The following is a 25,438-nucleotide window of genomic DNA, read 5'->3' as shown; positions in this document are numbered from 1 at the left end:
TTCTTAGAAATAATTGCATGGATGGTTTGTCGTACGTATGTTTTCGGGATCGATTAGAGGGTGATGTTAATAAAACGAGTACATCCAGTCCCGGGATTCCCAATGAAGCGCCATTTAACTTGTTAGAGGTAAATTGTTGCTGTACGGTACAAAGATAACACGATTATTGATCAAGTACGGTTTGATAAGAATCATAACGCTGAACATTCAAATATACATGGTAAGCGACGATTAATAAGTTTTTTTATTCTTTACTTATGGCAGATGTCAAGATCACGTTCTGATGTTGGACACCAGAGTGAGTGCAGGAGGAGATGTTTTGGTAAGTTGCATGGCGTGGAACCATAAAAGAAGAAACATGGTAGGGTAAAAACCGAGTTTGTTGTGGTTTTTTACTGCAGCTGAATCGGTAACTGGAACAGTGCACATCCACTTGATTGAAAGCAGCGCCTCTACAACTAGAAGCCATATCCTATCAGCCATTCAGCCGTCACCTGTTTGCCCTGAAAACGAGTCTCCTTGGCTAGCTTGCTTCGCGCTCTCTAGGCCTTGCTTCCTCTATGGTGGAACTGCAGTTATGGGTAGAACGAAAGCACTCGCCTCCATTGAGGTCTCCGAACCAGATGACTTATGGGACATCCTTGCACTGGCACAAAGCCTAATTTAGCTCTCCTTTTCACATGTACTGAATCCTAGTTTACTAGTCCACTTGAACGTGATATTGATGGAAAGTTTCACATGGCCAGTGATAAGTTGAAGCAATTTGTTAAAGGTTTCTTCAGGGTAGCCAATTTAGGGTAGACACTGAGATTTGGGAAGATTTTCATATTAGCTATCATTTTGAGCCCTGTTTAGCCTGTTTAATGTCCAGATTTTTTAAATAGGCAATCTAGTTTCCTTTAGCTCGAACAATTCCAGAGCCTGGGGTTTATGCGAGCTGATCATTGGGCCATCCTGCATTGAAGTAATCTCCACCCATGCGACCTCTGACGGCCAAATAATTCCCCACGTCTGCCATTGACGGAGACACTTTCTAAATCTCTTAGCGCAAAAATGAGTTTCATTCTATATTTGCCTTCAATAAAGTTTTTAGAACTTGAAACAATTTTGTGCAAAAATCGTGACTAAATATGATTAAATAAAAGTACAGGAAATATTTCAAAAACTCTTTTGAGGAAAATTTAAAACCTTTACCTCGGTGTGCAACGTTCTCGGGTAGAAATGTGAATATTATCCAATCCAAGAATGCCTTCATCTTTGGAATGTTGCCCTTTCAGATGGAGCCGATATTTTTCAAATTCCGCAATCGGAGTTAAAGGTATTTTTTCGTGCTTCCATTCCCGAACATTGGCGAAGGTTCCATCTTTGAAGAAGCTGCCTGAATCAACCGTGTGGATAAGTTGTCCTTTTTGATCGGCCATATTTGCATCTGTCAATTCTAACCACAAGCGACATTCACCCTAAAACGATTAGACAAACTGAATACCGCGGTTCAGAAGAATATCAATTGAAAGAGGAACGTTTACCTGTGGTTCCACGAGAGCGGTGGTTCCACATAGATGATGGAATGAAAGGACGGATCGTTTAAGTTTGGGTAAGCGAGACAATCGAAGATTGAAATCAATCAGATTGGAATTTGGACTATCTTTTGTGCCCAAGAGAACATAATCGTCTGGAGAGCAACATTTTTAGTTTGAACAAGTAGGTACTGACATTCCAAGTGCTTTTTTACCGTTTCCCTTTCTTTGGGACGTATACTGGAACGTATTGGTGGGTTTGTTGATACTAGTCTGTCCTTCGACATTCACATAATTCATGCGCACTTCGGCACTAGCATTTGTTCCTGAAAAGGTAAAGTCAGAATAACCCTCGCACGTGCATCCAATCATCTTGAAAATATCCCTTAAGTGTTTTACCTGGTACTGGGATATAGCAGATGGGATAAAAGTATCCACCTGCTGCCTTCGTCTTTACTGGAAAAAGCATAACCAGGTTTTAAGAGACCGGTAGAATAAAGGGAATTGAGTTTCTCCTACCAAAATTGGAAGTTTGTAAATAGAAACTTGTTGGAGCATTTGTTGTGACCTCTCCTAAGGGAAAAAAATCTATAATATGCCCAGTGAGTTCTGGTTCACAAACCCCGTCTTGGCACAGTTCCAACACGTGCGATCCATTTGGCAAGAGCTTAGCAATTCCTGCGAATGAATTGAAGAAGTAATAACAATAAAATCTGAGATATGAATTGTGCACGTCGTCTTCGATATTCAATAGTTTCTATGCTTTTTGCATTGGGAAGTGCCGATTTTGAAGTAGGTAGAAGTGGCTGGATGCCATTCAGGAATTGGTTCGGTTTTAGTTATGAACTCTTTAACGTTAACTAATTTCACACTTACCATCAACCATGTAGGAATAGCCTGTAACGAAGGATTATATATCAATTATAAGAAGAAAGTTGTCTAACGTACAGCACACTCTATCGAATCTAGACTTCCAACTCTATGTAGATTCTAAGCTTTATCAAAAAGCAAAGAGGTTTATCTGTAGATCAGCAACAGAATACATGCTCCAGGGTTTGATTCGTTACTTTTTCTCTTGGTTCAAACACTTTGAGTCTACCGATGGAAAAAAATGCAGAAAAGTTTTCTAACTCAGAGCCTAGTAGCAATGGTTGTCCTAACTGCAATCTAGTTTATTGTCGAGAGAACACCCTGCAGTAAATTCAGGGTTCCTAAGGACAGATTGGAATTTGCAAGGGCTTGCACAAAGGAAAGAAGAATAGGTGCGTGGCTGTCGAAATTCTGAATATTCCCATAAATATGATGGGACATCCCAACTCCTGAGGGGAAAACCACGAGGTTGTCCTAATCAAGATTCATGACCTCGAGAATCGACATTAGCCAGAATAATGAAGCAAAGACGGTAGTTGTACACTCTTAAAGCACAAGAAAACCATCCCTTTTGCTCCCTTTCTGGGCCATATTTGAGAGTTTGACACCGAAACCGAGTGCTTGGTGGTACGTGGTGTTTTTAGGAGTCACACCCCATCATGTGCTCGGAAGATTGCTCTTTTCAACCTTGTCACTAAAGTGAGAGCAACAGGTATGCGTGCCTAGGCGCTTCGCGCTTTAGATCTATGAATGCTAAGAAGATTGTCTGAGAGAACCAGCCCTTAACGAACAAGATGGCGCTTTATGCATTTATTATCTATCTATAATAAGTATTACCGAAGCAACCCAGGGCTGAAAAAATCCAACTTCTATCTAGATATTGGTCCAATTTTTCGACCTCATTTTGTAACTTACCAAGGTAGTCAAGAGACATCAAAACTTTACTAGATCATGGCAAGGCTCCAGTCGACTCGAAGCCAATTAAAAGATGGTGTCCAAGAATCAAAATATCAATGTGGAAACAAAATCAAAATCATTTAAGCTCTCTCTTAGCCCTTGTCAGGACGCCATCTAATGGCAAGATTTCAAAGATAAGATTTGCAAGCGCTATAGAGTGGCGGGAAATAAAGGGCAATACGTTGATTTGCTATTCAAGGACAAAGTTTAATAAAATGGTACCCTTAAGAATGATTGAATGGTTCTTTGCACGAGTTCGTTGTTAATGGCAGCAAATATACGTCAAGCAGTTTCATAGCCTTTTTACGCTACACGAACTATGTTTCATGTTCTGCACTTCAGAGGGCGCTTTGCCGCTCAGCCTCTAGGAAATAAAGGGGCGATTGTGCCGATTCTTTTTTATTCAATTATAATGCGTATGTGTTGGTTTTGATTAATTCTATCAAAATCTTACTTATAATCAGTAATTTGAGTCACATAGTGTCCGAAAAAATATCGGCTTTATGTACTGTCTCGAGTAGTTTATTTAGCCATCTACCGTGCCTGCCTCCTCCCGTTGTTTAGGCTGCCTGACGATGGAAATAAGCGCCTTTATTGCCGAGTAAAGTTCAGCTAACATCTTCACCCCCAAGTATGGAAATAAGAAAACATTCTGAACTCTTCCACACGATAAGACCAAAAGCAAGTAATCAAACATTGATTTGAATAGATCACTGAAAGATTGGCTTTGTTCCCACTTTGGCATTAAACAATTTAAGCTTTTTTACTTGTTTGATTTCAGGGCTTGTAATGCTTAAAAGTGGTTCTTTTGAGTTTGAAATATACATGATTGTTCGGTTCATTAACATAAAAAGTCGGCAATCGAGTCAAAATGGGAAAAATGATTATGGTTTCTTTTTAGAATTAGTGGCCACAGAGGCCTTGAAACATTAAAGGGAAACAAGTCTAGGATGAATGTTTAACTCTACAATGGTGTGCTTCAACAATCCTAATGGATTGTGCGTTTCCAAAGTGAATCGAGGAGGTTTGACCCGTATATGACTTGAAACCCTCATTTGTCCAACATTTTTCTTCCGTAGGGTATGTAATACTCACTTTGAGGAAATAGGTCCATTCGACTTGTGATGGCCAAAAGATCCTCGCGTGGAACAGTGGCATCTATCATTTGACTCATCCCATTTTGACGGCAGACGGTGTGGCCTTTTTTGTGACATTCCAAGTCTGGAAGTTTGGTTCGACTACACGAAGTGCCGTACGACCACTGAAAATATATTGAAAATCGAAGTAGATTTCATTTGTTTTTTTTCTATTTGGGCAAAAGACTTACTGAAATACCGAAGGCGGCCCCCGATGGTAGTAGGACATATCGCTTCCCTTGGATGTTGTACAACGAAGCTACATCGGCAATCGTGTTCAATGATGCTATCAAAGTAGAAGAATGGTAATGATTACTCACTTTTCGCGTCAGCCACCGATATAACGTGATCTCGTTTCATTGTCAATTTCAAGAAGGCTCCATCTGACCGAGCATTTTCAGAGTCCTTCAAAAACCACTGATAATTCATGGCCCCTGCATAGTCTCGGTCTGCATTAGATCCCTGGCTTCCAAAGTCACTTTTCTCGTCGAGCCGATCATGTCGGAGAATCTCCGAATCTGTTTGATCAAGCCAAAACTGGGCCTGAAAAATCGAGCATTTGCATTGAACTGGCTTCATATTGATTGGACTCGTCTATGTTAGTCAATCCACCTGGATCGGGTTGTAATAGAGGCCGATACAACAGAAAAAGCACACCCAAGTCTTCCACTTGGAGGAACCCATGTTGATTTCACGACAGATCTTCCACTTATGAGCCTCCTAACTGAACTCTACTTAAAAAGCTCAAGATAATGACTCCACCAGAGGCTTGTTGGCCATTGAATGAGAATCTCCTTTTCTGTGACACGGACACTCCCCTGAGGTCTACGTGCTCAACTGAGTGGGAACCTAATATCGATTTGTTTCTCCAATTACACCTTGATTCGACCAAGTATTTATGAAAGTGCCCCACCTTTCTTATCCAATGAGTACCGACTTTGATTAATCATTTCCTGTCTGAACGTAGGCATTGCTTCTTAATTGAAGCCTTGGTTTGCCAATACTGTAATCAAGGCCAAAAAACAAAACGCGGACGTATTTCAGACCAAATGGCAGAAACAGTATAAGTGGATAAGAATTACGCAATAATGCTGACGTTGAACTATACGAAGTTATGTTTATTTGTGACATTGAAAGATAGGTTGAGATTGATGTAGATGGGCAGAATAAGCAGAAATGTAGAAATGTTCGTTAGCTTGACCAATTGACCTATCAAGATCAAATTGTGAAACACGCAAATTAATTGAACAAGACGTTTATTGACATAAACATATAACCTAACATTTAACATAAGTTCCAAAAGAAGGCTTTGGGTTCAATAAAGGTCCGAAAGGCTTCAGAAACCAACCCTCTGCTCACCAAACAGAACAGATAGTCCAATGTCGAGGAGGGATTTCTGATGGTGTTTGTCGCCATTGGATTGATCATTGACTTCTCAACTCCATGGAGACCTTAATGTTGGGTGGAGAGGAATAAACACACGACCAAACTGACTTTCTTGAAAAATAGAGACATGATTCAGTGATTGCATGTCACAATAACGTTCCCAAGCCGGCTTCATAAATCTTAGCGAAGACCAATTATATCTACCCAAGCACGAAAACACAAAGAGCCGCGAAGCCATCAAAAGCTGAAGGAAATGATTGGACACGAGAAAGCAACACACTGCATCAACTCCTAAATAATGTATTGGTGAATGGGGATCAGTTGGAAGAGAGTCTGTCTTGAATGCCTTGGGTTCTAAATGAGGCACCTAGCATTACTTACTCGTACAAACCAATGAATGATGTCTCGGACCAACCCAGAAGAAAAAACAAGCAATTGAGATTAGAAAATATGATTCAAATGGATCCTCAATTGGTTCCATTTGTAACCAATTTGTTGACTTACGCGAACAACGCTGAATCTCAATGGGGTACCACATCATATTATCACTGTCCTTGTCCCACATGCAAGTGGAATACTGTCCTGAAAAGGCCAACATAATTAGCATTTCGTATCTAAAACTTGTTGGCACAACTTACGGGATTCGCCATCTGGTGTCTCTTTTTTATAAGGGCATCTGTAAGTGGCTCGTACTCCGAGCTTTGAACTTCTATGAGGCCAGTCCATGTCCATCCACATGTATGGCAAGGCTGGCGGGCTTTGACATTTCCGAGCTGTAATCAAAAAGCCCAAGAAGCAATCACATCAATTTTTAAAGCAATAATTGCGCAGCTCTTGAAGATCAATCCTGCACATGAGAATCGAAACGGGGGCAGTTTTCATGGAGAATGATTAGTTCAAGAAAAACTGAGAATGTGATTATTGCATTTTGAAAGGGAAAATGTCCTCATTGTTTCAGCACCATCTATTGTAGAGATCAGTGCCAGGGTTGAACAAGACATTATTCATAAAATTGGATTCTAATCTAGATTAAAGTTTATCTCTCAAACCTGATCATTAAACGCTATAACTTGTTGCCACAATATTGTAATACTAATTATTTTTCTTGAACAAAAGGCTAATTGGTTGCCGAAGGTGAAGTAGAAAGCCAAAATCTGTCTACGTACTCGTGCAGTTTTTGATGCTTTGTGGGCTCCACAACCTATTAGCTGCACATTCTGACTCGACAAAGGGAAAAGATCCATCTTCGAATTCATATCCATGAGGACACTTGTATTTGGTTCGATCCATGTCAAACCAGAACCATCCACCCTCGGGGACTTTGGGTGGGGCATATTTGCAAGGAAGCTCTGAGGAACAGGTAAAAAGTGGGATGAGCTAAAAGAAACGGAAGTTTTCGAGATAGAGAGCAAATGCCTCACGTTGACAGTCCTCGATGGTTGGAATGCTCCAACGTTTATTGGACATGCAATAGATGGTTTCCGAGTGCGCTCCTGTGCTTGGGTAGCCCCAAAATGAGAGAGGGCACCTAATGGTAAACGGCAATACCAAAATGAGGAGACTATTCAAGTAATTTGTTATGTAGTTTACCTGTAATTGATTTGATGCAAGTAGCTTTTGTTGGCAAAGTCCCAATCGAATACTCCCTTGGGATCATTGGGCACAATGGGTGGGCTATCAGTGCAATTGATGGCTTAAACGAATCAGTAATCATAACATGTATAAGTTGAATATAGATTGAACAAAGCATGCACAATGCCTTACGAATGCATTTAGGGTCATGGGTAATATTCCAATCTGCATATGTTTCACAAATCACAAAAAGCTCATCCTTTTCATCACCAAAGGCTAGAAACTCCGGAGTTTCGAACACATAACCCTCAGGACAAGAGTACGTGATGCTGGCATTCAAGGGGAAGCTCTCATTCCTTTGGCAAGTGTAGATTTGGTTGCCCCAATCAGTGGTGCCATAAACCACAGAATCTCGTGAAAACCTCGGTGGGCATGCACATGTCACACCTATCATGATCCAGTTGTATTAATAATCTCCAGAAGTAATGCATGAGTTGTAAACAGTAGGGCAACATATACAAATTAGAGGTTATTTTAACGTTATCTTGACTTCAATAACGTGAGGCAATCCCGCCATAAAGCTCTTACGTTGGCATCGTGCATTACGATCAAAAAGGTAGTGGTACTCCCAATTATGGCACAAGGCATAATGAGTGACGTTGTTGGATCCCTCAAAAACGTATCCTTGAGGGCAATTGAATGATACAAAATCCAACTGAAAGGTCGCAAGAAAGCCTCAATAAAACTATCAGTAACCTATAGCAAGGGCAGACTGGACCAACCTCCTTGGTCACCATTCCTGACCCTTGCTCATAATTTGCTGTAAAGTTGACAAAGTCCGACCCATCCCATAAATTGACCAAGGCTGGGAATTCGGGTTCACTTAGACACGCAACCTCGACGATCTCGGATGGACAATCTTGTACGCAAAAATCCCAATCAACAATATTGCCATCGACATCCAACTCTGGAACAAACGCAAAAATGAATTAAGGCTATTTAAAAAAAAGGACGATTTAATTTTCACCTGTGGCACACCATGGAGAATACACGTCTAAAGTGGAACATTTTGTGTACTGCAGTTCAGTCACGATTCCTGTTGTGGACACGTTCCTGTATGGAAAAGGGAATACGCATTGTTTGCCTTGTACCGTGAAACAAGCTAAAAGTAAACAGAATTTCTTGTCGTGAGAACTATGTTCCAGTCATGAAAAAGAGTCGAGGGTACCTTTGTACTCGCAAGCGTATGGATGACTCGCATTTTGGCATGCATTGTCATAGGAGTTACGGAGGAGTCCATTGGCATTCATTTTCAAACAACCTACGAGTGGATGGGAAATACCTTTGGAATCGCAAATCTCTTACTTTTCACTTTGTCTAATTCATAATTCATCGTAAAAAAGCAAACAAATAATTTGTAGGGTCTAACAGAAATGCAGATAAATGACGTTTTCCGTTAAGATCATTACAAAGGAGAACCGTAAAATCTAGTCAGAAATTTCGATGGGAATTGGCTTTGTCCTTTCTAGTCATCGATTACTCGGTTTCTAATTTCTATTTTGATGTTACCAAGATAAAAGAGTTTCATTTCTCTGGTTTGAGTGACGTTAACCCTTTTACGAGTACGTACCTGATGAGACCGAGTCGGAAAGTGGCGGTTGATACCAATTTCCTAGAAGACTCATGTCTTTGTAATCACCAGGGATTTCAATTGTCTCCCCACGACCATTGATCCAAGTTTGATTAGGGAAAAATTCTCCTCCTATCCAGATAGAACCCGTTACCGTTCTGGAAGCGAAGCACAAATTCAAGCTTCGAGTCAAATACATGGTACAAAAAGTACATGAACTATCCGAAGCATGTACACATGTATCCTAAGCAATGAACAGTTACTCACTCAGTTAGTTCTCTGAACTTCTCAAGTGCCTTCAAGGACTCAGGCCAAGCTAAATGTCTGAGCTCATCGGCAGGATCTTCACACGCATTTGCCGTAAAGGGTCCTGGTGAGGTTATAGTACGATAGCAGCTTCTCGGTCCCAATTCCGGAGAAATGCGGTAGTTCACCGGACAAGTAGGTTCTGAAATGAGAGAAATCAAGCCTTGAACAAAGGAACCCGCGAATGTGGTTGAACGTTTGATACCTTTCCATTCGCAAATGAAGGCATATTCTCGGGAGCACAATGCATTTCGGGCTCGATAACCGACGGATGTCCGCAAATATACACATGGACCATCCCAATGACCCGATGAAGAGGTCATTTTGAAACTAAAATCTGTCTGATCTTCAAAAGGGGTTCCGTCTGAATAGAATTTGCCATCGCCGTCTGTCAATCTCAAAGGCTCATCCATACTTGGATCAATAAAATGCTCTTTGAGACCCTTTTGAACACCCATCCAAATATCTCTCCCAACTGGAAGTGGCAAAGAAATATTGAGCCAATCTCATGAAATTTTAAAGAAAAATAGTAGCTGTCATGATGTTGCTACTATGCTCGTGCACGTAGTTAGGTGGAGATCACATTGCCAATAAGCAACGGCCGGAGAACATTTCACAAAACTTACTCTCAGTGCCTGCATATTCTTTGATGAATTCGAATTGGGAATTTGTTTTGCTAGCATGGACTTTGGCACCTTGAGACGCGCAATACTCCTGAAAAGTGAGTAGCTTCACAAACATGTCCAACTTGCTTGAAAACATTTCATTCATACTTGAGCGTCTTCGAATACAGCTGCTTCTTTGGACGGAAGGAGACAAGTTCCTCTGTAAAATGCAAATCCCATGGGACATGGATCATCAGGCCTTTGATTTAGTCCTTTCCGTTGACAAACGTAATGGTTCTCCGCGTCACAAGATTTCGTTTCCAAGTAACTACAATTCAATCACAACATCAGCTTTCCCATCCCATGTTCCCCATCCCATGATTGATCCAAAGTTACCCTCCATTTAGTCCTGGAACCCTAGCGCATTGTTGTGAGGTATATGGAGACCCAGGTTCCACCCAAATATCATCGGTGGAGTTATATCGAGTGGTCCCATCTGTGGATTCAAAATAACCTAATCCCGAGCGTTGTTCCAATCCCACCCAAAAGGCAGATTGGCCTGTGCTTTGTTGAACCACTCGTGACAAGTGGTCCAACAGATCAGCTTCAATCATGTGGATCAGCTCGGATTTGTAACCATTGCTTCCCATGGCCATGCAGTTCGCCTCCGCACGTGCAAAGGTAGCTGGTATGATGGAGACCTTGAAACAATTGTCGTTCCACTGGAACTGTCCTGTAGGACAAATTGGATAGAATTCGTTCCCACAAGTGTCTTTTTCCAAGATTTGTCCCGGAGTCATTCCATGATTGTAGATTTGGATACAGCTTAATGCCCCATGAAGAGGGTTAAGAGTTGGATCAATGCGGCTAGCTCCTATTCGGCCACCATGGAGCAACGCGGTTTGGAACCAATTTTCAGGATCAAAATCAAAGTATTCATTCTGGAATTGCGATTTTGGAAATGAAACCAGTGTTTTTAGAAGATTAGATTTCTACTTACCGCGAACTGATCAGTATCGTTTTGAAAGCCAAAAACGTTGTCTCTAAAGATTGTTCCGCGGTTGGTCAGTACATCAAAAGTGATACCAAAAGTGGCAAAGGTGTTCAGGTCGGTCAACTTGGACGAATCTGGTGACGATATATTGACTTTTTGTTCAAATTCAAACCATGGGACACGAAACGATATCAAAGACTCACCTATGACACGAAACTCTTTGGGTCCCACGTTGTTTCGTAAAATGAAAACGGGTGAGCCATCTCTCCATTCTATCAACAGACCTTGATCAAGGTCATACGAGGGGCGAAAGTCCTAAAAGTATTTTTTTCGCGTCCTAGCACATTCACGTTATTTGGCATACTTTTTTGAAGAAAATGCGATGCAAAGCAGGAACATTTTCAATGAGCACTAACCATGATGGTGGCTGTGGCAGTGTTATCCCAAATCGAAATGGTGAAAAAGATGGTAAACCCTGTTCCACCTGTTAGCCCTGTGGCCATGTCCAAGTGAGTTTGGCCTCCGAATAAGGCCGCTCCTAGGTGATGTGTTTTTACCCATTGAGACGAGAATCCTACCTTCGTGCCAGACACGATGGTATTTTGACCCGATTGATCTTGAAGCCCAAATCCTTTGGCAAGCGGCAAAATCAGTTGGCTCTCAACAGGTGTTTTTTTGGAAAATGCCGATCCAATTTGATCTAAAACAAAAAAAGCCATGGTTTGGGTGAAAGCAAGAGCCCAGCCAACACTTCCAGTAACTCACCTTTTCGACACACATATCCAATTTGGTCCAAACATTGGCTAGGCAAAATACGATGGATTGGACCAAAACGCTCCATGATGGCACATCTCATTTTGGCAAAGTTAGGCTCCGGCTCTAAATTCAAAACAATGACTTTGAGCTTAAATTGGTGAGAAATTTGGAGCATAAAACGTTACCCGGTAAGCAAGAGTCACGTGCACACAAGGACTCAAGTTTTGTGTTGCAAAACTCATCGGAGAGACCGTTATTGGTGATCCGGATGCAAGTGCTGTTTTTATCACTTTGTAAAAAGGAGAACTGGACAGGATCGATGGGAGTATTGGCCGGATCTGTCCAATGGTATTGGCAAAATGTTGGCCCACTTTCACTGCATTGGAAGCCAGGGTAAACGGGTGTAGCTGCCCCCACCCACATTCCATTCACGTGAGGGTTGGTTTCTACCAACAGAATGGTTCAAATTGATTATTTTGGCGAGCTATAGCTAAAGGCAGATATCAAACCCAGAACCTTCGTATTGAAAGATTTGATCTAAAGAATCTTGGTCCAATCCAGTCGCTAATGTCCCACCATGGCTCTCACACGAGGTTTTAGCTTCTTCAAATCCCATAGGGGTCCACTCTTTATAAAAGCATTTGTTCCCGTGTTTGAAGAAGTTGACGCTTGATGCACAATTGCATTCTAAAATAAGCAAATGGGAACTTGCCCTATCAACGTTGGTCTTTGGCGCAAGCTGCGTAGGTCATACTTAAGAGAGGATCAGAGAACACTTCGAAAGGGTCGGTGATGGAGTCTCGCTCTAGTCTTGTTCCCAGCCAATATTGAGTTGTATTTCCACGTGGTTCCTCTTCTTTGATGAACTCGGCAAGTACTTGAGCCTGAAATAAAGGAAAAAAGCAGTTCTCTTGGAGATCAACCTCCATTCATAATTGACTTCGAACCTCCAGATTTTGAGAAATATTGGCCAAAGTGGCTTCATAATTTTCTTGGCAGGAGATACTTGCATCCACCATGCTCAATTTGGAATCGTGAACGAATTTGAAACACGAATCCACGTATTTATAATAGCCCTGAGGGCAAGCGAAATCTTCATCAATCTTGCACACATAACCGGATTTGTGGAGTCTCGTCGCGATTTTGCTCAGGGAGTGATGGTAGGTGAACATCTGAGACGCATCCAAAAACACACCAAAGGCCATGGGGCCTTGCATTCCAAAAGGAAGTGTCCCATGTTGAACCAAACAGAGTCCTTGGTTGACATCGAATAACACTCCTTCGAGCGAGTGTCCCATACTAAAACACTTCTTATTTGTAGAGCAACTACATGGTGTACAATAGATCGCGATTTAGCGATTTAGCATGAGGGTACCTGTCTTGAATCTCGGCGTCAACTGGGCCTTTGGAATTCCAAGTTTGAGTAATGCCATAGAAACCGCCTATAGTATAGTCAGAATCAACAGGAGCACCAATTTCAAGCAAGCTCAAACGCAAATTATCTAAATCGTTGCAATTGCGGAAAGGGAACAGGGTAGCGTTGCTCCGTGCACAATCTACAATGGCTTCAGGTACGGTTCTGAAAAAGGAACGCATTGGTCACATTTTGGAATTGGAATGTCAAACTAAAAAAGGAGAGAGATCAACATGTTTATTGTTCGCGCTTGAAGCCAATTCTTGCCTTTTCGTTGTCACCGCATTGATGCACGACCCTAATCTTCCACTCCATCGAAAAGGTGAAGGACAAATTGATTGGCAAATATAGCCCATCAGCTCGTCCTTTTGAGCTGCTTTCCAAGTATATCCAGAGGCTGCTTGGACCACTAGTCTTGTGTCAGTGGAGCATCCCAATCCAATTGGACAACCCAAATCTATCAGATTGATTAATGAATGAAGCATCAATCGCCAACACATCCATCTTGAAGTGCCATTCTACCTGGGGTGTTTGACTCCCAATTTGTATAAGCATCAAATGGCTGAAGACCATTGGACCGGCTGTCCATCCAGTTCCAACCATTTTGATATTCAGCTCCCACCCAAAAGAATTCCGTTGTTGAATAATGCTCGAACTCCTTTCGCTTTTGCTCTAGAAGGGCTTGAATGTCTTGAGTCATTTGATCTTGTAGGATTGTCAGCAATTCGCCCCCATCCGCAAGGCATGCTGAATGCGCCTCGTCAAATGTGACAGGATATGTGGATATGCGAACACAATTGCCACCGACCTAAAATTTGAACCCCACATTTTCAAGCAATCTCTTACGGTAAAAGTTGAAAGAAATCGTTTCACCATGTCATAATGATCTGGGCACCCGGAATCTTCAGGGATTAAGAAACCCGAGCATTTGCCCTTGAGACCACTTTCGTAGGGAATCTCCAGGGATGTATTTAATTTGTTGGCACACCAATGATATTGCATAACGTTGAAGGCATCGGGAGTTTGCCTCGTACAAGTATCGTAAAATCTGACACAAAGAGTGTTGCAAGATAATGGAATGCTAACTACCGGGTTAGGCTATTGTTTTGCTTACCGTTTGTTCATCAGAAATGGAACTGAGCAATATTGTCCCTCAAAACCCGAGTACGCGATGGAACGTTCATCCGAGCAAAAAGCCCACATACCAGGTTTCAGGACCCCACTACCATCCACCTCCGTGGCACACCAAGGTTGTTCAACGCCATCTAAAGTTGACCGCAAGAGAGTCGTGGTTGCCCGAAAGCCCGCAATTGAAAATTGATACTTACCAGGAGCGGCCACATCAGGACCAATACAACCATGGTAAACAACGCCATCGAAAGCAAATGGAAAGTGGCAGACCTTCGCATCTCCAGCCTCATTGGTGGCTTCCGTTGGCCTAGCTTCGCATAGGTACCCCAATGTTCCATGTCCTGTTATGTCTCCGTCAGAGTAACCTTGGCAAGGGGTATTGATCAATTTACCATCCGGGCTCATCAAGGCCACACAAGCCTTGCTCGGATCATTCTCCGGAAATCCAGTACGCCATGGAATGTCTGTTCCTTCTAACGGCTCATATGGGACAGTTCCATCGGCATATTGAACCACCGGCGTTCCAGTCGAGAAATCAATAAACAGGCCCAGGGCTACAAAGGATGTCTCGGCATTATGCTTGAAATGTTGACCCGTTAAGAAGGAGTGGGATTCCAGTTTCAGGAAATGTGTCCAAAAATCTTCTGACCGAGGTTCCAAGAGTTTGGCACCGTCCTTGTTACACTCCGCCTGAGCTTCATCCACACTGGACTTGGTTTTGGATGGATAGGGTGGGGAAAGCTATAGGGAGTGGTGACTTGAAAATGGTGCTTTTAGAATTAACACGCCGCTGTAATACCTTGTAACAAGATTGATCCTTGTACATTCTTCTGTACCCAATAGGACAATGATTGACCTTGCATGTTTCAGGGCACTGAAGTTCAGATCCAGGGAGATGATTGAACTGTGTATCTGTAGAACCACTACACCAGGGAGATCCGTCCAACGATCCCAATGTTATGCAAGAATCGTACATTCGGTTCTGGTACCTGTAATCACAACACAAGTGCCTAATAATAACCTTTTTTCTCATTTTTTTCATGATATGACTTCTTGAAACTGTCATGGCCTTTCACATAGTCACCACAATTCAAAAATGGTGAGAAATTGTTCCGAATATTATATGGCCTGTTTTTTATAATGTATCAACGACATTCGCTCAAGATCAAGATCAAGATCAAGATATTGCCGTTCAACCAAGAGTACACAATGAAGCGTTTTTTTTAAACATGAACAAAACAAAATCTAACCTGAATGGAAATTGGCATAGATCCCTGCTTTGAGCAATGCATTGCGTGTATTGACAAACGCCATAAAACATGTGGTTGCTGATTGAGGCACATTCTTGGGTATGAACCCGACCAATTTGTGACGGATCACCTGACGAAACGATCATCCGCAAACAAGAGCGATCAGCTCCACCTTCGGCAAAAAACGCCGGATCTTCGGATAAAGATGTGGATGGCTCATATCTAGTACAAAATAGGTATGGCTAAAAATGTTTCAAAAAATAGCTTGTGAAGAAGCAGAAAAAACTAAGCTTACTGATCGGCAAAAATATACGCTCCTAATTCTGCTTCATGCATGCCAGACCAGATGGTGCTCTAAAATGGAAAGGCATTGAATTTAAAAAGAGTGATGCTGATAAATATTACCAAGGATAAAACGATGTTTACGTATATAGACGACACACGAGGCGAGTTCGCTACCCAGAGAGCCAAAGCTCTGCCTTGTTCTAAAGTCTCGACGACGTAAAGTCGGGTATGTTCCATTTGGCACATATCTTCAGCGATGTGGATTGAGCTTGAACTACAAAACAAAACCCGTGCTTTAGTTGATATTTTGAGATCATACGGAATACAATGCTCTTACTAAGAATTGGTCGCGATCAAATGGTTTGCCGCCGAGCTGATTCGGAAACAGGAATCCGGGATTTCAGGAAACCATTCGTAACTTCTTGGACAATATGGGAGTTTCTCAGCATAAGAGCAATAAACGGTCTTGAGTTGATTGCATGCCCCATTGATCCATTTAAATCCATGGACGTTGGAGGCCATGACGCAATTAGCTTGACTGTCCAACTCATTCGGATAACCAGGAGCCCAATCAGAGATTGAAGGCGACAACTCAATGCCTTCTTCTGTAATCCAGGAGCCATTTGCAAACCTGGTCACACCGATCCAAATTTCTGGGACTGGCAAAGTTGCTTCCTTTTCCATACAATGAAATTTAGGATATTGATTCAATTTCGATTATGACAAGCTTTTGCTCACAACGTTATTATTTACCATCGATTTCATGACTGCTCTGAATAATCGGTTATGGTCTTGATCCATGGGAACATAAATATGGTCAGGAGAACAATATGATTGGGCATCTCCATGGTTGTGGGTGGGTAGAGTAGTGTACGTTTTCATGCAGATTTTGCCTAGATGGTCGTAACCAGTTGGACATACTGTTGGATTGTTGACCCCGGGCGATCCTCCAAAGGATTGAGTGGACATGATTCCAGACCCTGGGACGCACTTTACATTCCCATTTGGAGTTTCAAAGCAATTCTGCGGCAAGTCATTCTTATTCAGTTGGGTCTTATTATCAACTTCATTTTGCTCTTACTTGTTTAAACTCAAATGGGATGTAACCAAAATTTTTACTACTTGGATCGCCAAATATTTGAAATAATAGCCCTTCGTCCTTATCGACAACAACATCTAAGGGTGTCAAGGTTGGTGGGTCAAAAACGGATGGGAAGTCCACATTGGTCCTCATCTTGAATTCGTCAAAAGCTCCGTATTGCAAAACTGAAATGTGATGATTGAGTTGGATAAACCCGTTATGGCAGAACGGGTTTGATATTTCCCTACTGGAGGTGAATTGAATCCTCGACGTGGTTGCGTTAGTTTCTTGAGTCATGCGTGAGAATATAGGCTCGTTCAAGAAGTCAGAGTTAAACAGAAACGTATCGATCAGATCGCCCTTGAAGAACAGGTCCAAGCTATCCGGCGAAAATTGGACCTCAATTTCCAATGTCAGGGTTTGGGAAGGACGATAATTTTGCCACTCTATGGAACCGCTGGGCGGGTTGGTGATCAAATTGCTGGTAATCAGGAGGGTGTAGACCGAGTCTTCCGCAGATACCAACACGTTGAAGTATTTGGTTGTCGGTGTCAAGAATTCTAATCGCAATATGTCTTTGCCTTGAATGGGACAAAAACTAGATATAATACGTGGAGACTGGTGGATCTAATGTCTCATTACTTACTTAGCGACATGTCATTGATCCAACCCCTATAAAAAAGCCGACCGTTTGGATACAGAGGAGTATTGGGATTTATATCGTAGCCTGGTTGGTTTAGATCTATTCCTGGAACAACTGGAAAAAGGAAATTGATTTGCTGCCTATCAAGATATCCAAAAGCGGTTCATATTTTTATGCGGATCAAAAGATACTCATTTTCTGACGCAAAACGTATGAAAGGGATGAGGATAGTTAATTGTCTTTCTCATGTCAGATCCCTTCTGAAATTTGATGGCAGTTTTTTACATATCTTGTTACTCTAAATGTAAAGTTGAGAAGATGACTGGTTATTTTGATATTTGGCCAACACCCTTTCAATGATCATTGTCTCATGGAATTGCTCAAATGGATATGGTTCAATTTACAATCAAAACAACCGATTATAAAATCCTCACTTCATGAAAAGGTGATTAGTAGAGGGCGGATTTGAAGTTGATTCGCACATTGAGCAGAAATCGAAAGGCTTTTTCTTAACTGGTGTTTTTCTTTCGACAATTCAGACAATTCACCTTTATGGAAACTGCGAGGGTGGTACCATCTTTCCATGAATCCAATTTTGTAGTGGTTATTCGAACGCAAGATTTTCTTAACGCTTGTCCCGATTTTTTTGTTACCACCATCGTAGTAGTTCACTTGTAAACCCCTTCGATTTCTACTCAACGTTTTTATGGAACATTGCTTTCATGATTGAGGGACTGCTTACTCCTCTGGAATTCGTGGTCCTGTTCAAGATACTTGTTGGCTGCGTAAGCTTTCTTGGCCGGCATCCCAATGATATCCAAATTTATTGCAACTTCCAACGCTGACTCCACAAGTTCTAACTGAATATGCCGAGTCATTCTTGGTCTTACAAGATGAATAGTGCGCTGCATAACGTTGTTCATGTTCTCAAAAGAGGTATGAAACACATGAAAGAGCTAAACCAATGGACATTGAAAAGTAGTGAGAGCTGAGGAAAAGCATTACATAAAATACCATTTACCACGGGTTTTCCTGTTTTGAACTCGATATATGTAAATTCGGTGGACTGGGCGAAACTTGCTTCAGCCACTTTCAAATGAAATGATTTCAAGAATTTTGCCTTGAGCGTTTCGATCTGTAAGGCCCTTAAGACAATCTTGTGAGGGAACTTCAAGTCAATCCATTTATTTTGAATGTAAGCGCTCTCCTGAAGCTCAACTCTGATGGGCAAACCTATGCCAAACGATTCTTGAGGAGCCGTCTGAATCGGAGAATAAACCTCAACATGGATGATGGATCCTAAATATTCAGATCCGGCTCCTTTGGCTTGAATGAATAAACGATTAAGCACAAATTAAGCTTCAAATAAAGACTGTTTTATCGACTGATTATCCTACCTATTTTGGCTTTGCAAAGCGCCCCTGTTAGCAAAGTGCAGGGACTCAACGACCTGACCCTGTTATCCAGGTCCAAAATGTGGCAAGAATTGTTGGTCATTTGATAATCATCCGATGGGGATATGATTGGACTACCGTCCAATGGCAAATGCGTTGCTCCATTTCCAACCAGAATGGATCCATCGACTGCCACAATACCGTCATTGTCCAAAACATACATGAAACCCAAGTGACGTTGAGCTTTGGGCATGATCTCGCTTAAGAACAAAATCTCAGCAATGGAGTTGGGCCAGAACAAATGCATCTCCTATTCCATAAAAACATGAATAATATCATGGTGTGGGAAAATATAACGTATATGGTATATCATATCTAATATAGGACTAGCCAGGAAAGGACAAAAATCTGAGCATTGATTTCAGCGCCATACCTGCTCAGAGCAAAAATCCGCGTTCTCTTCAATGGAAAGATCCTGGTCATTTTGCACATAACAGTAATCACCAAACCTCTGTTGGTTTTCCGGACATCTTGCCACGAAAAAGTTCAACACGTTTGTCGTATTTCCTCCACAAAATTGATGATCATCTCCCGTGCAAGGGGTCGAACAGGCCAAATCCGGCAACAAAGTCAAATCTGGGTTCGGAAGCTCTTCAAAGCAACGACATTCGTTGGCATTGCTCAGTCCTGAAAATCGCTTCTGTGGAGAAGGAAATGTGGTCGCACACGTGGTTAAACATTGGACGGGAGTCATGTCGGGAGCTAGAATGGGAGCCCCAAAGGTGGATAGGGCCTCTTGAGTCATGCCAAAACAACCAAGACCGAATGGCATATCCACCAAGAAGTTGATTGGAACCACTCGGCTTTGTTGAGCCGGGTATTGAGATAGATAGCCAAAGGAGACGGTCTTCGACAGCTGATTCGAAACGCTGTTCAAAGATTTACTCAGGGGCCATTGGGTGGTGGACTCCATTTGGTTGATGACAATCGGGTTTCCGTCTTCAATGTCTAACTTGTACTCGAACCCTTGATTAACATTGATGGGATTACTGAGGCCTTGAGCCCATCCCACCACCAAGCCAGCCATGTTTACCGAGTTCAAGTAGGCTTGGTCGATGCCCAATGGAAAAAGATCCAAGTCAAGAGTAGCTCTCACTTCAAAGCCTTGGTTGGTATTGCACTCGAAATCCCATGTTCCCATTGCATTCGATGTTTGAGATCCAATCTCCTCATTTAGTGCAGAATTAAGACCGAGCTCAGCTTTGCTACAATTGTGGTCGACTTGCCAGGGAGCATTTATTGTGGTCCAGAAATCATTGTTATAAAGAATGTTTTCTTGGGAGGTGGAACATTGCAGGACGTACAAGTCTGTGGGGGCATTATCCTGTACTATGGTGAACCACGGTTCATTTTTCAATCCCAAGTGGGGATAAAACCGACAAGTTAAAGTGATAGGGTCGATTTCAACCATATCGCAACCTGTTGCAAGAGTAAAAAAACAAGTTCAAGCAAGATGTCAAATGTTGAATATGGGATTCGAATTTTACCTGATCCAAAGTAACAACGGCGTGTGCAGGCTTCCAATGTGGCCGTTGAGCTAATCATTGCATATTTCTCGAGTAACATCTGGGCGTCTATTCCGGTCATTTCAAAATCATCCAATGACGTGTCCACCTTCGATAAGATGTCCGATTGAAAACCGAACCCAGGAAACTTGACCCACCTGCAAATAAAGTACTAGGAGCATGAGTGATCCACAGAGTTTGCCGGCTGAATGAGCATGGTTGTTTACATTGGCGAACACATTTCTCGTGTTGTGATTTTTATATCATCCAAAGCAGCAAATCCAACGTATGAGCCATAGTTGGCTAGAACTTGAGCCCTGTGGTTGGTGTTCAAAGTAGGTGGTATGGAAAAAATCGCCGATTTCCAATTCGAAACTAATCTCACGCTTCCGTCGTTAAGGAGCTCGGAATCGGGAACGAAGGCGACGTCGTGCTCGAATCCGTCAGGGTGATCAGCTTTGGCCAATTGCAATCTCAATTGGCAAACAACCTAAGGAAAGAATAACGTCACGGATGAATTGTTTAGGTCTAATTGCTAGAAATTAACAAAATATCGGTCATATACAAGGTTGGAAAAATAAGGTCCATTGGTGTCTGTTCCACAAATATGACGAAAGGAGATCAACGCACGCTTCAATTTGGGCAATCGGGGAAGTCTTATTACGTTCCGCAGCAGTGTGGTAATCATCATGAAGGGTCGAATTGTCGCAAGAAAATAGTCTGGCAAAGACAGGAATTGTCCAATGAATGTTCATTTTGAACCTAAAATACCCTAAACTCTTAGTCGCACCAGTTTGTCCAACATTGATGCCCAACTCCAAAGGATAATAACTCGCCCTGGATGCAATGCCTTCCGTTGCTTCATTTGAGGCATATTTTAGTTCAACCTCTGTTACTCCTTGAGCTAACAATTAATCGAAATGTTTTAAATGTAATTCAAAGAGCGTGTTGCAAGCATACTCACAGTCTGGTTTAGTATAACATAAAGCGTTAAAGGCTGGCGCATGGGTTCGAGGACCGTACAATACCACTGAAATTAAATGTCAAGTTCAATCAGGAACTACTCTAGTTCAAATCCGAGGTAAGCATTATACTCACATCCTGGTTTGAAATAAGCTGTTCCTTCAACTGAAGGGGGTATTGAGGTATTCATGCCGGGAATATCCAAGGGTTTTGTTGCCACAGACGGATCACAATCGCCATTTACACACCAAAAGTATATAGCACTCCCATTAGGGGCTGTTCTTTGAATCGCTAGGGAAATGGTAAAAATACAGAGCGAACCCACCATCAAGTTGAACTTGAGCTTTAGGCTAAGAAGAGGGTGAGGGGCGCAGGAAGAAGGCAAGGACACGCGTTGTTGGGATTGATCTCAGGAGCAATGGGCGTGCATCTTTGGAGTTTAAAATTTTCCTCCTTCCTCTATCACTTAACTTCATGATTATCAACATTTTTTCCTAACCACTACTGAGACTGGAATGACCAACACCTTAAGACGAAACATGTATCTACCTTACTTTATTTTACATCCGTATGATTTCTGATCGACCAACGGTTTTGGATTATCAGACTGAGCTAGTCCTTGAATGTAGAGTTGATCTGGAATGCTAGTTCAAAAAAGCACAAGTCTGACTTGAAAATGCTGAAAGATCGACAGCGCCTACGCATTTCCTACGAATATTAGAGGGAAGCAAATTAAACAATGAAGGAGCCCGAGAAAGGAGAGACGTAGACTTCATTGTTCGAACTAGCCTGGATTCTCGAGGACTTGAAGGTGCTCTCAATACTCACGTTAAGTCTCTACGGTCATTAGAATTGACCCTAAATCCTGGGTTGGGACAAAGCTCATGGATACTTTTGAAGCCGTATATGCAGTTTCAGATACCTTTCGTAATTTGTTTGACCACTGCGCAGTCCCAACTTTTTAGTCTGTCCCAAACCAAGCGTTCACACATTCGTGTGATATTCCAAGTGAAGCATGTTTGACCTTTTTCGAACCTACTGAACTCATTGGATGCCAAATGGCTAAAGCATATTCAAGTTGTGGCTGAACAGTTAACTTGCACAACATCGAGCTACCATCTCTGGACTTAAAGGTCGGATAAATCCAACCACACATTTGAAAAGGTAGGGTGAGTAGGGGTGGTACAAGTTAGGAATAAGGTTGTTTATAGGAATGGGAGTGGATTTCTTACTTAAGGGAGGAGGAGGACAGCGGGAGTGGGAATGAGAGGTAAGAGAAGGAGGAAGGAGGAAGCTAAACGTGTTAAGAAAAGAGGGGGGCGGTACTGTTGAGCCAGCTCAAATTACTCACTTAACCAACTCACCTAACGAACTAAGCGGCAGATTCGAGCTCCAATTCAGAGATACTGTACATACAATAACATCAGTATGAAAAAATAATTGCATCCTAATGACGTGCAAATATGTCGCAATAAACACACTTAAAAGAATTGCAGAAGGGTTAGAGAAGAATTAGCCCTGGTTCAATACTGAAACAGGAATCGTCCATAGACCTAACCTTAGATAAGATAGTTTAGTTTCTCCAGGACCTTTGCTTCAATTGGTTGTTCGGTTGTTCTAAGAGAGTTGCAAATTAGCAAAAGGCTTAAGAGCAATTCGAATCGAATTTGCGTAATCTGACCAAAATTTGGCCAAAAAGGGTAAATACGTAGGTTTTAGGTTTTTAACTTTTTTTTTCTAGGTCTACTCATGACCCAAAGGATCCGTCCCCACTCTCCCCATCGCCCTAATAACACTGAAACAAGATAGCAACCCCCTTGAGCTCGGCACATTCACAGATCAAGCAAGATCTACTGCCTTACGGGAATCGTAGATCGCGACAGGTGCAGTTCCTGGCAGACCAGTTTTGGATCAGATGGCATGAACAGCTTATTCAAACCCTACGACGACGACGCAAGTGAACTCAACCAGGGGCTTCTAGAGATGTAGACTGCGAACAGAAGCCAAAATTTCGAACCTCCTAAACCGTTCATCTTATTCCAAATAAGCACTTCATAAACCACATTATCTGGTGGAATAGATGAACTTGGCCAAATTTGAGCCCAAACCTATGCCAAGGAAACTGAGGAGACATGGTCAAAGTTATGTTATAAGGAAAACGTAAAACTCCAATTTTCGGTCAGCTACCTAAGCTATTGATAACCTAACTTTGAAACAATGCTCTTTACAAGTATATGAAATAAAAATGACCTACCTTTAATTGAAGAGAAGATTTAGCGCAATTTCTGAGCATGAAAGAGGTACCTAGTTCGAATCTCATTCCCCGACCTTTCTCAAGGAAACTTTTAGATGCTAACCACACCCACAGACGGAGAACCAATCTGATACAGACTACGACACTGTCAATCGGAACAATATACAGATGATGTGATGGCTAGCTTCTCTGGCCGGGCGAGGTTCACCCCTCAGAATCTAGCACCCCCAAATACAAAAAAAATATCGGAAAGTGGCTCAGATTCACAATGACCAAGAGCAGCTTACTCTTTTTGGCGGGAAGCTCGTTCGTAGTCCATATTTCTAGAAGTCCGTGACTCAACTTAAGAAACCTCTTTATCCAGACGAACTTGTTATGATCCGGAGCAAGTCCAAAAGGCGGATGCATAGGCCATTTGCTCTGATCCACGAGGTCCACAACATTGCTGACGGCCACCCTTGCAACTCTACCGTTTATTACTCAATTCTACCTGTCTCCCTACACAAACAAATATCTAGAAAAGTTTCACTCAAGTGAGATCAGTTAGGTTAACTTGTCAGCCTTCCCGTCGAGTGCCCGACACTCTGAAGACAGGACAGGGTCAGCTTTAAAACTAATATCTGGGCTGATATAGTGGGCCCTGGAACCTGAGATGGTGGGCCTTGTGTGCCCGGTACTTATGTAATTCTCCTTGTAATAAGTGAGGGGGAGTGTTGAACATATTGTGCTCACTTGATTGCTCGTACTCATTCCTAGTCATTACTCTAGTCACTCAAAAAAGCCATACATTTAAAAAGAAATAAATATAAACTTATTCACCAACATAAGGACCCTTATTTGAAACGTCAGACAACCCGAACAAAACGGGAAGACGCACGGCAAATTGCTAAATAAACTACTCGTGACGTGTCATTAAAGCGAATCATTTTTCGGACATTATGTGACCCAGGTCACTAATTATACATAAGATTCTGAAAGTATTTGCCAAAAACAACACAAACGCATTATAATTTAATAAGGAGGAATCGGCCCAATTGGCCTGATATTTGGTAGAGGCTGATTCACAAAGCGCCCTCTGAAGAAGTGCAAAACCTAAACCATATTTCGTACAGCATAAGGGGGCTATTGCTTGTTTGGTTACAGTCTTAACAGCATTAATTGCATATTTTGATTTATCCAAAAGCTGAAAAACTAACCTCTTTATATTTAGAAATACTAAACTAAACTACTACTATACTAGTATGAGAGAGCTTTCGTGTTGGAAAAGGCTTGAAAGGTTGGGACTGTACAGTATACAAAGAAGATTTGAAAGGACAAGGTTTGAGGGTTAATTCTAGTGACCGTAGAGGCTTAATGTGTGTTTTGAGAGCACCCTCAAGCCCTCGAGAATCCAGACTAGTTCGAACAATGAAGTCCACATCTCTTCTTTCTCGGGCTTCTTCATTGTTCAGTATGCTGCCTCAAACATTCGTATGGAGTATGTAGGTGTCGATCCAATAGCATGATTTAAGCCAGATTTTTTTGATCAAAATGCCTCAAGGGCTAGCCAGATCCGCCAACTCTGATTCGTTGGTGGATCAAATATTCTATGAATGTTAAATAAAGAAAGATTTGCTGGTGATCCCATTTCCATTAACGGCATGGAAATCCGCAAAAAAACTTACAAGAAAGAACTGCATTTACATGATCAATCCTTACCATCAATGGCGTTTGAACCTAAACATAAAAT

The 25,438-nt window shown here is 41.9% G+C and overlaps 1 protein-coding gene across 1 annotated transcript; it reads right to left on the bottom strand.

The window, feature by feature from the left end:
- Positions 1 to 5,624: 5,624 nt before the first annotated feature.
- LOC131891198 (uncharacterized) lies at positions 5,625 to 22,145 on the bottom strand. The gene is made up of 49 exons (XM_059240722.1): positions 21,591 to 22,145; positions 21,457 to 21,522; positions 21,283 to 21,396; positions 21,058 to 21,212; positions 20,720 to 20,982; positions 20,475 to 20,650; positions 19,361 to 20,406; positions 18,931 to 19,237; positions 18,555 to 18,859; positions 18,276 to 18,489; positions 17,537 to 17,647; positions 17,139 to 17,471; positions 16,891 to 17,075; positions 16,563 to 16,832; positions 16,147 to 16,484; positions 15,951 to 16,083; positions 15,820 to 15,878; positions 15,525 to 15,746; positions 15,074 to 15,263; positions 14,472 to 15,015; positions 14,258 to 14,408; positions 14,017 to 14,191; positions 13,666 to 13,951; positions 13,411 to 13,600; positions 13,105 to 13,308; positions 12,677 to 13,028; positions 12,484 to 12,613; positions 12,246 to 12,416; positions 11,915 to 12,175; positions 11,739 to 11,852; positions 11,390 to 11,673; positions 11,177 to 11,288; positions 10,980 to 11,107; positions 10,376 to 10,920; positions 10,148 to 10,307; positions 10,001 to 10,088; positions 9,580 to 9,849; positions 9,336 to 9,516; positions 9,069 to 9,226; positions 8,667 to 8,759; positions 8,466 to 8,600; positions 8,221 to 8,405; positions 8,027 to 8,153; positions 7,631 to 7,885; positions 7,457 to 7,559; positions 7,288 to 7,394; positions 7,033 to 7,215; positions 6,505 to 6,639; positions 5,625 to 6,448 (listed from the first exon to the last, which is right to left on the bottom strand). Exons 1-49 carry the CDS (start codon positions 21,781 to 21,783, stop codon positions 6,240 to 6,242), a joined length of 10,716 nt encoding a protein of 3,571 aa, XP_059096705.1. The 5' UTR covers positions 21,784 to 22,145; the 3' UTR covers positions 5,625 to 6,239.
- Between the last annotated feature and the right edge of the window lie 3,293 nt (positions 22,146 to 25,438).

This window comes from Tigriopus californicus, chromosome 11, assembly GCF_007210705.1.
Source record: "Tigriopus californicus strain San Diego chromosome 11, Tcal_SD_v2.1, whole genome shotgun sequence".
In the NCBI taxonomy this organism is placed as follows: Eukaryota; Metazoa; Arthropoda; class Copepoda; order Harpacticoida; family Harpacticidae; genus Tigriopus; species Tigriopus californicus.
The sequence above is the reverse complement of the archived record's forward strand: the minus strand, read 5'-3'. Positions and strand labels throughout refer to the sequence as shown.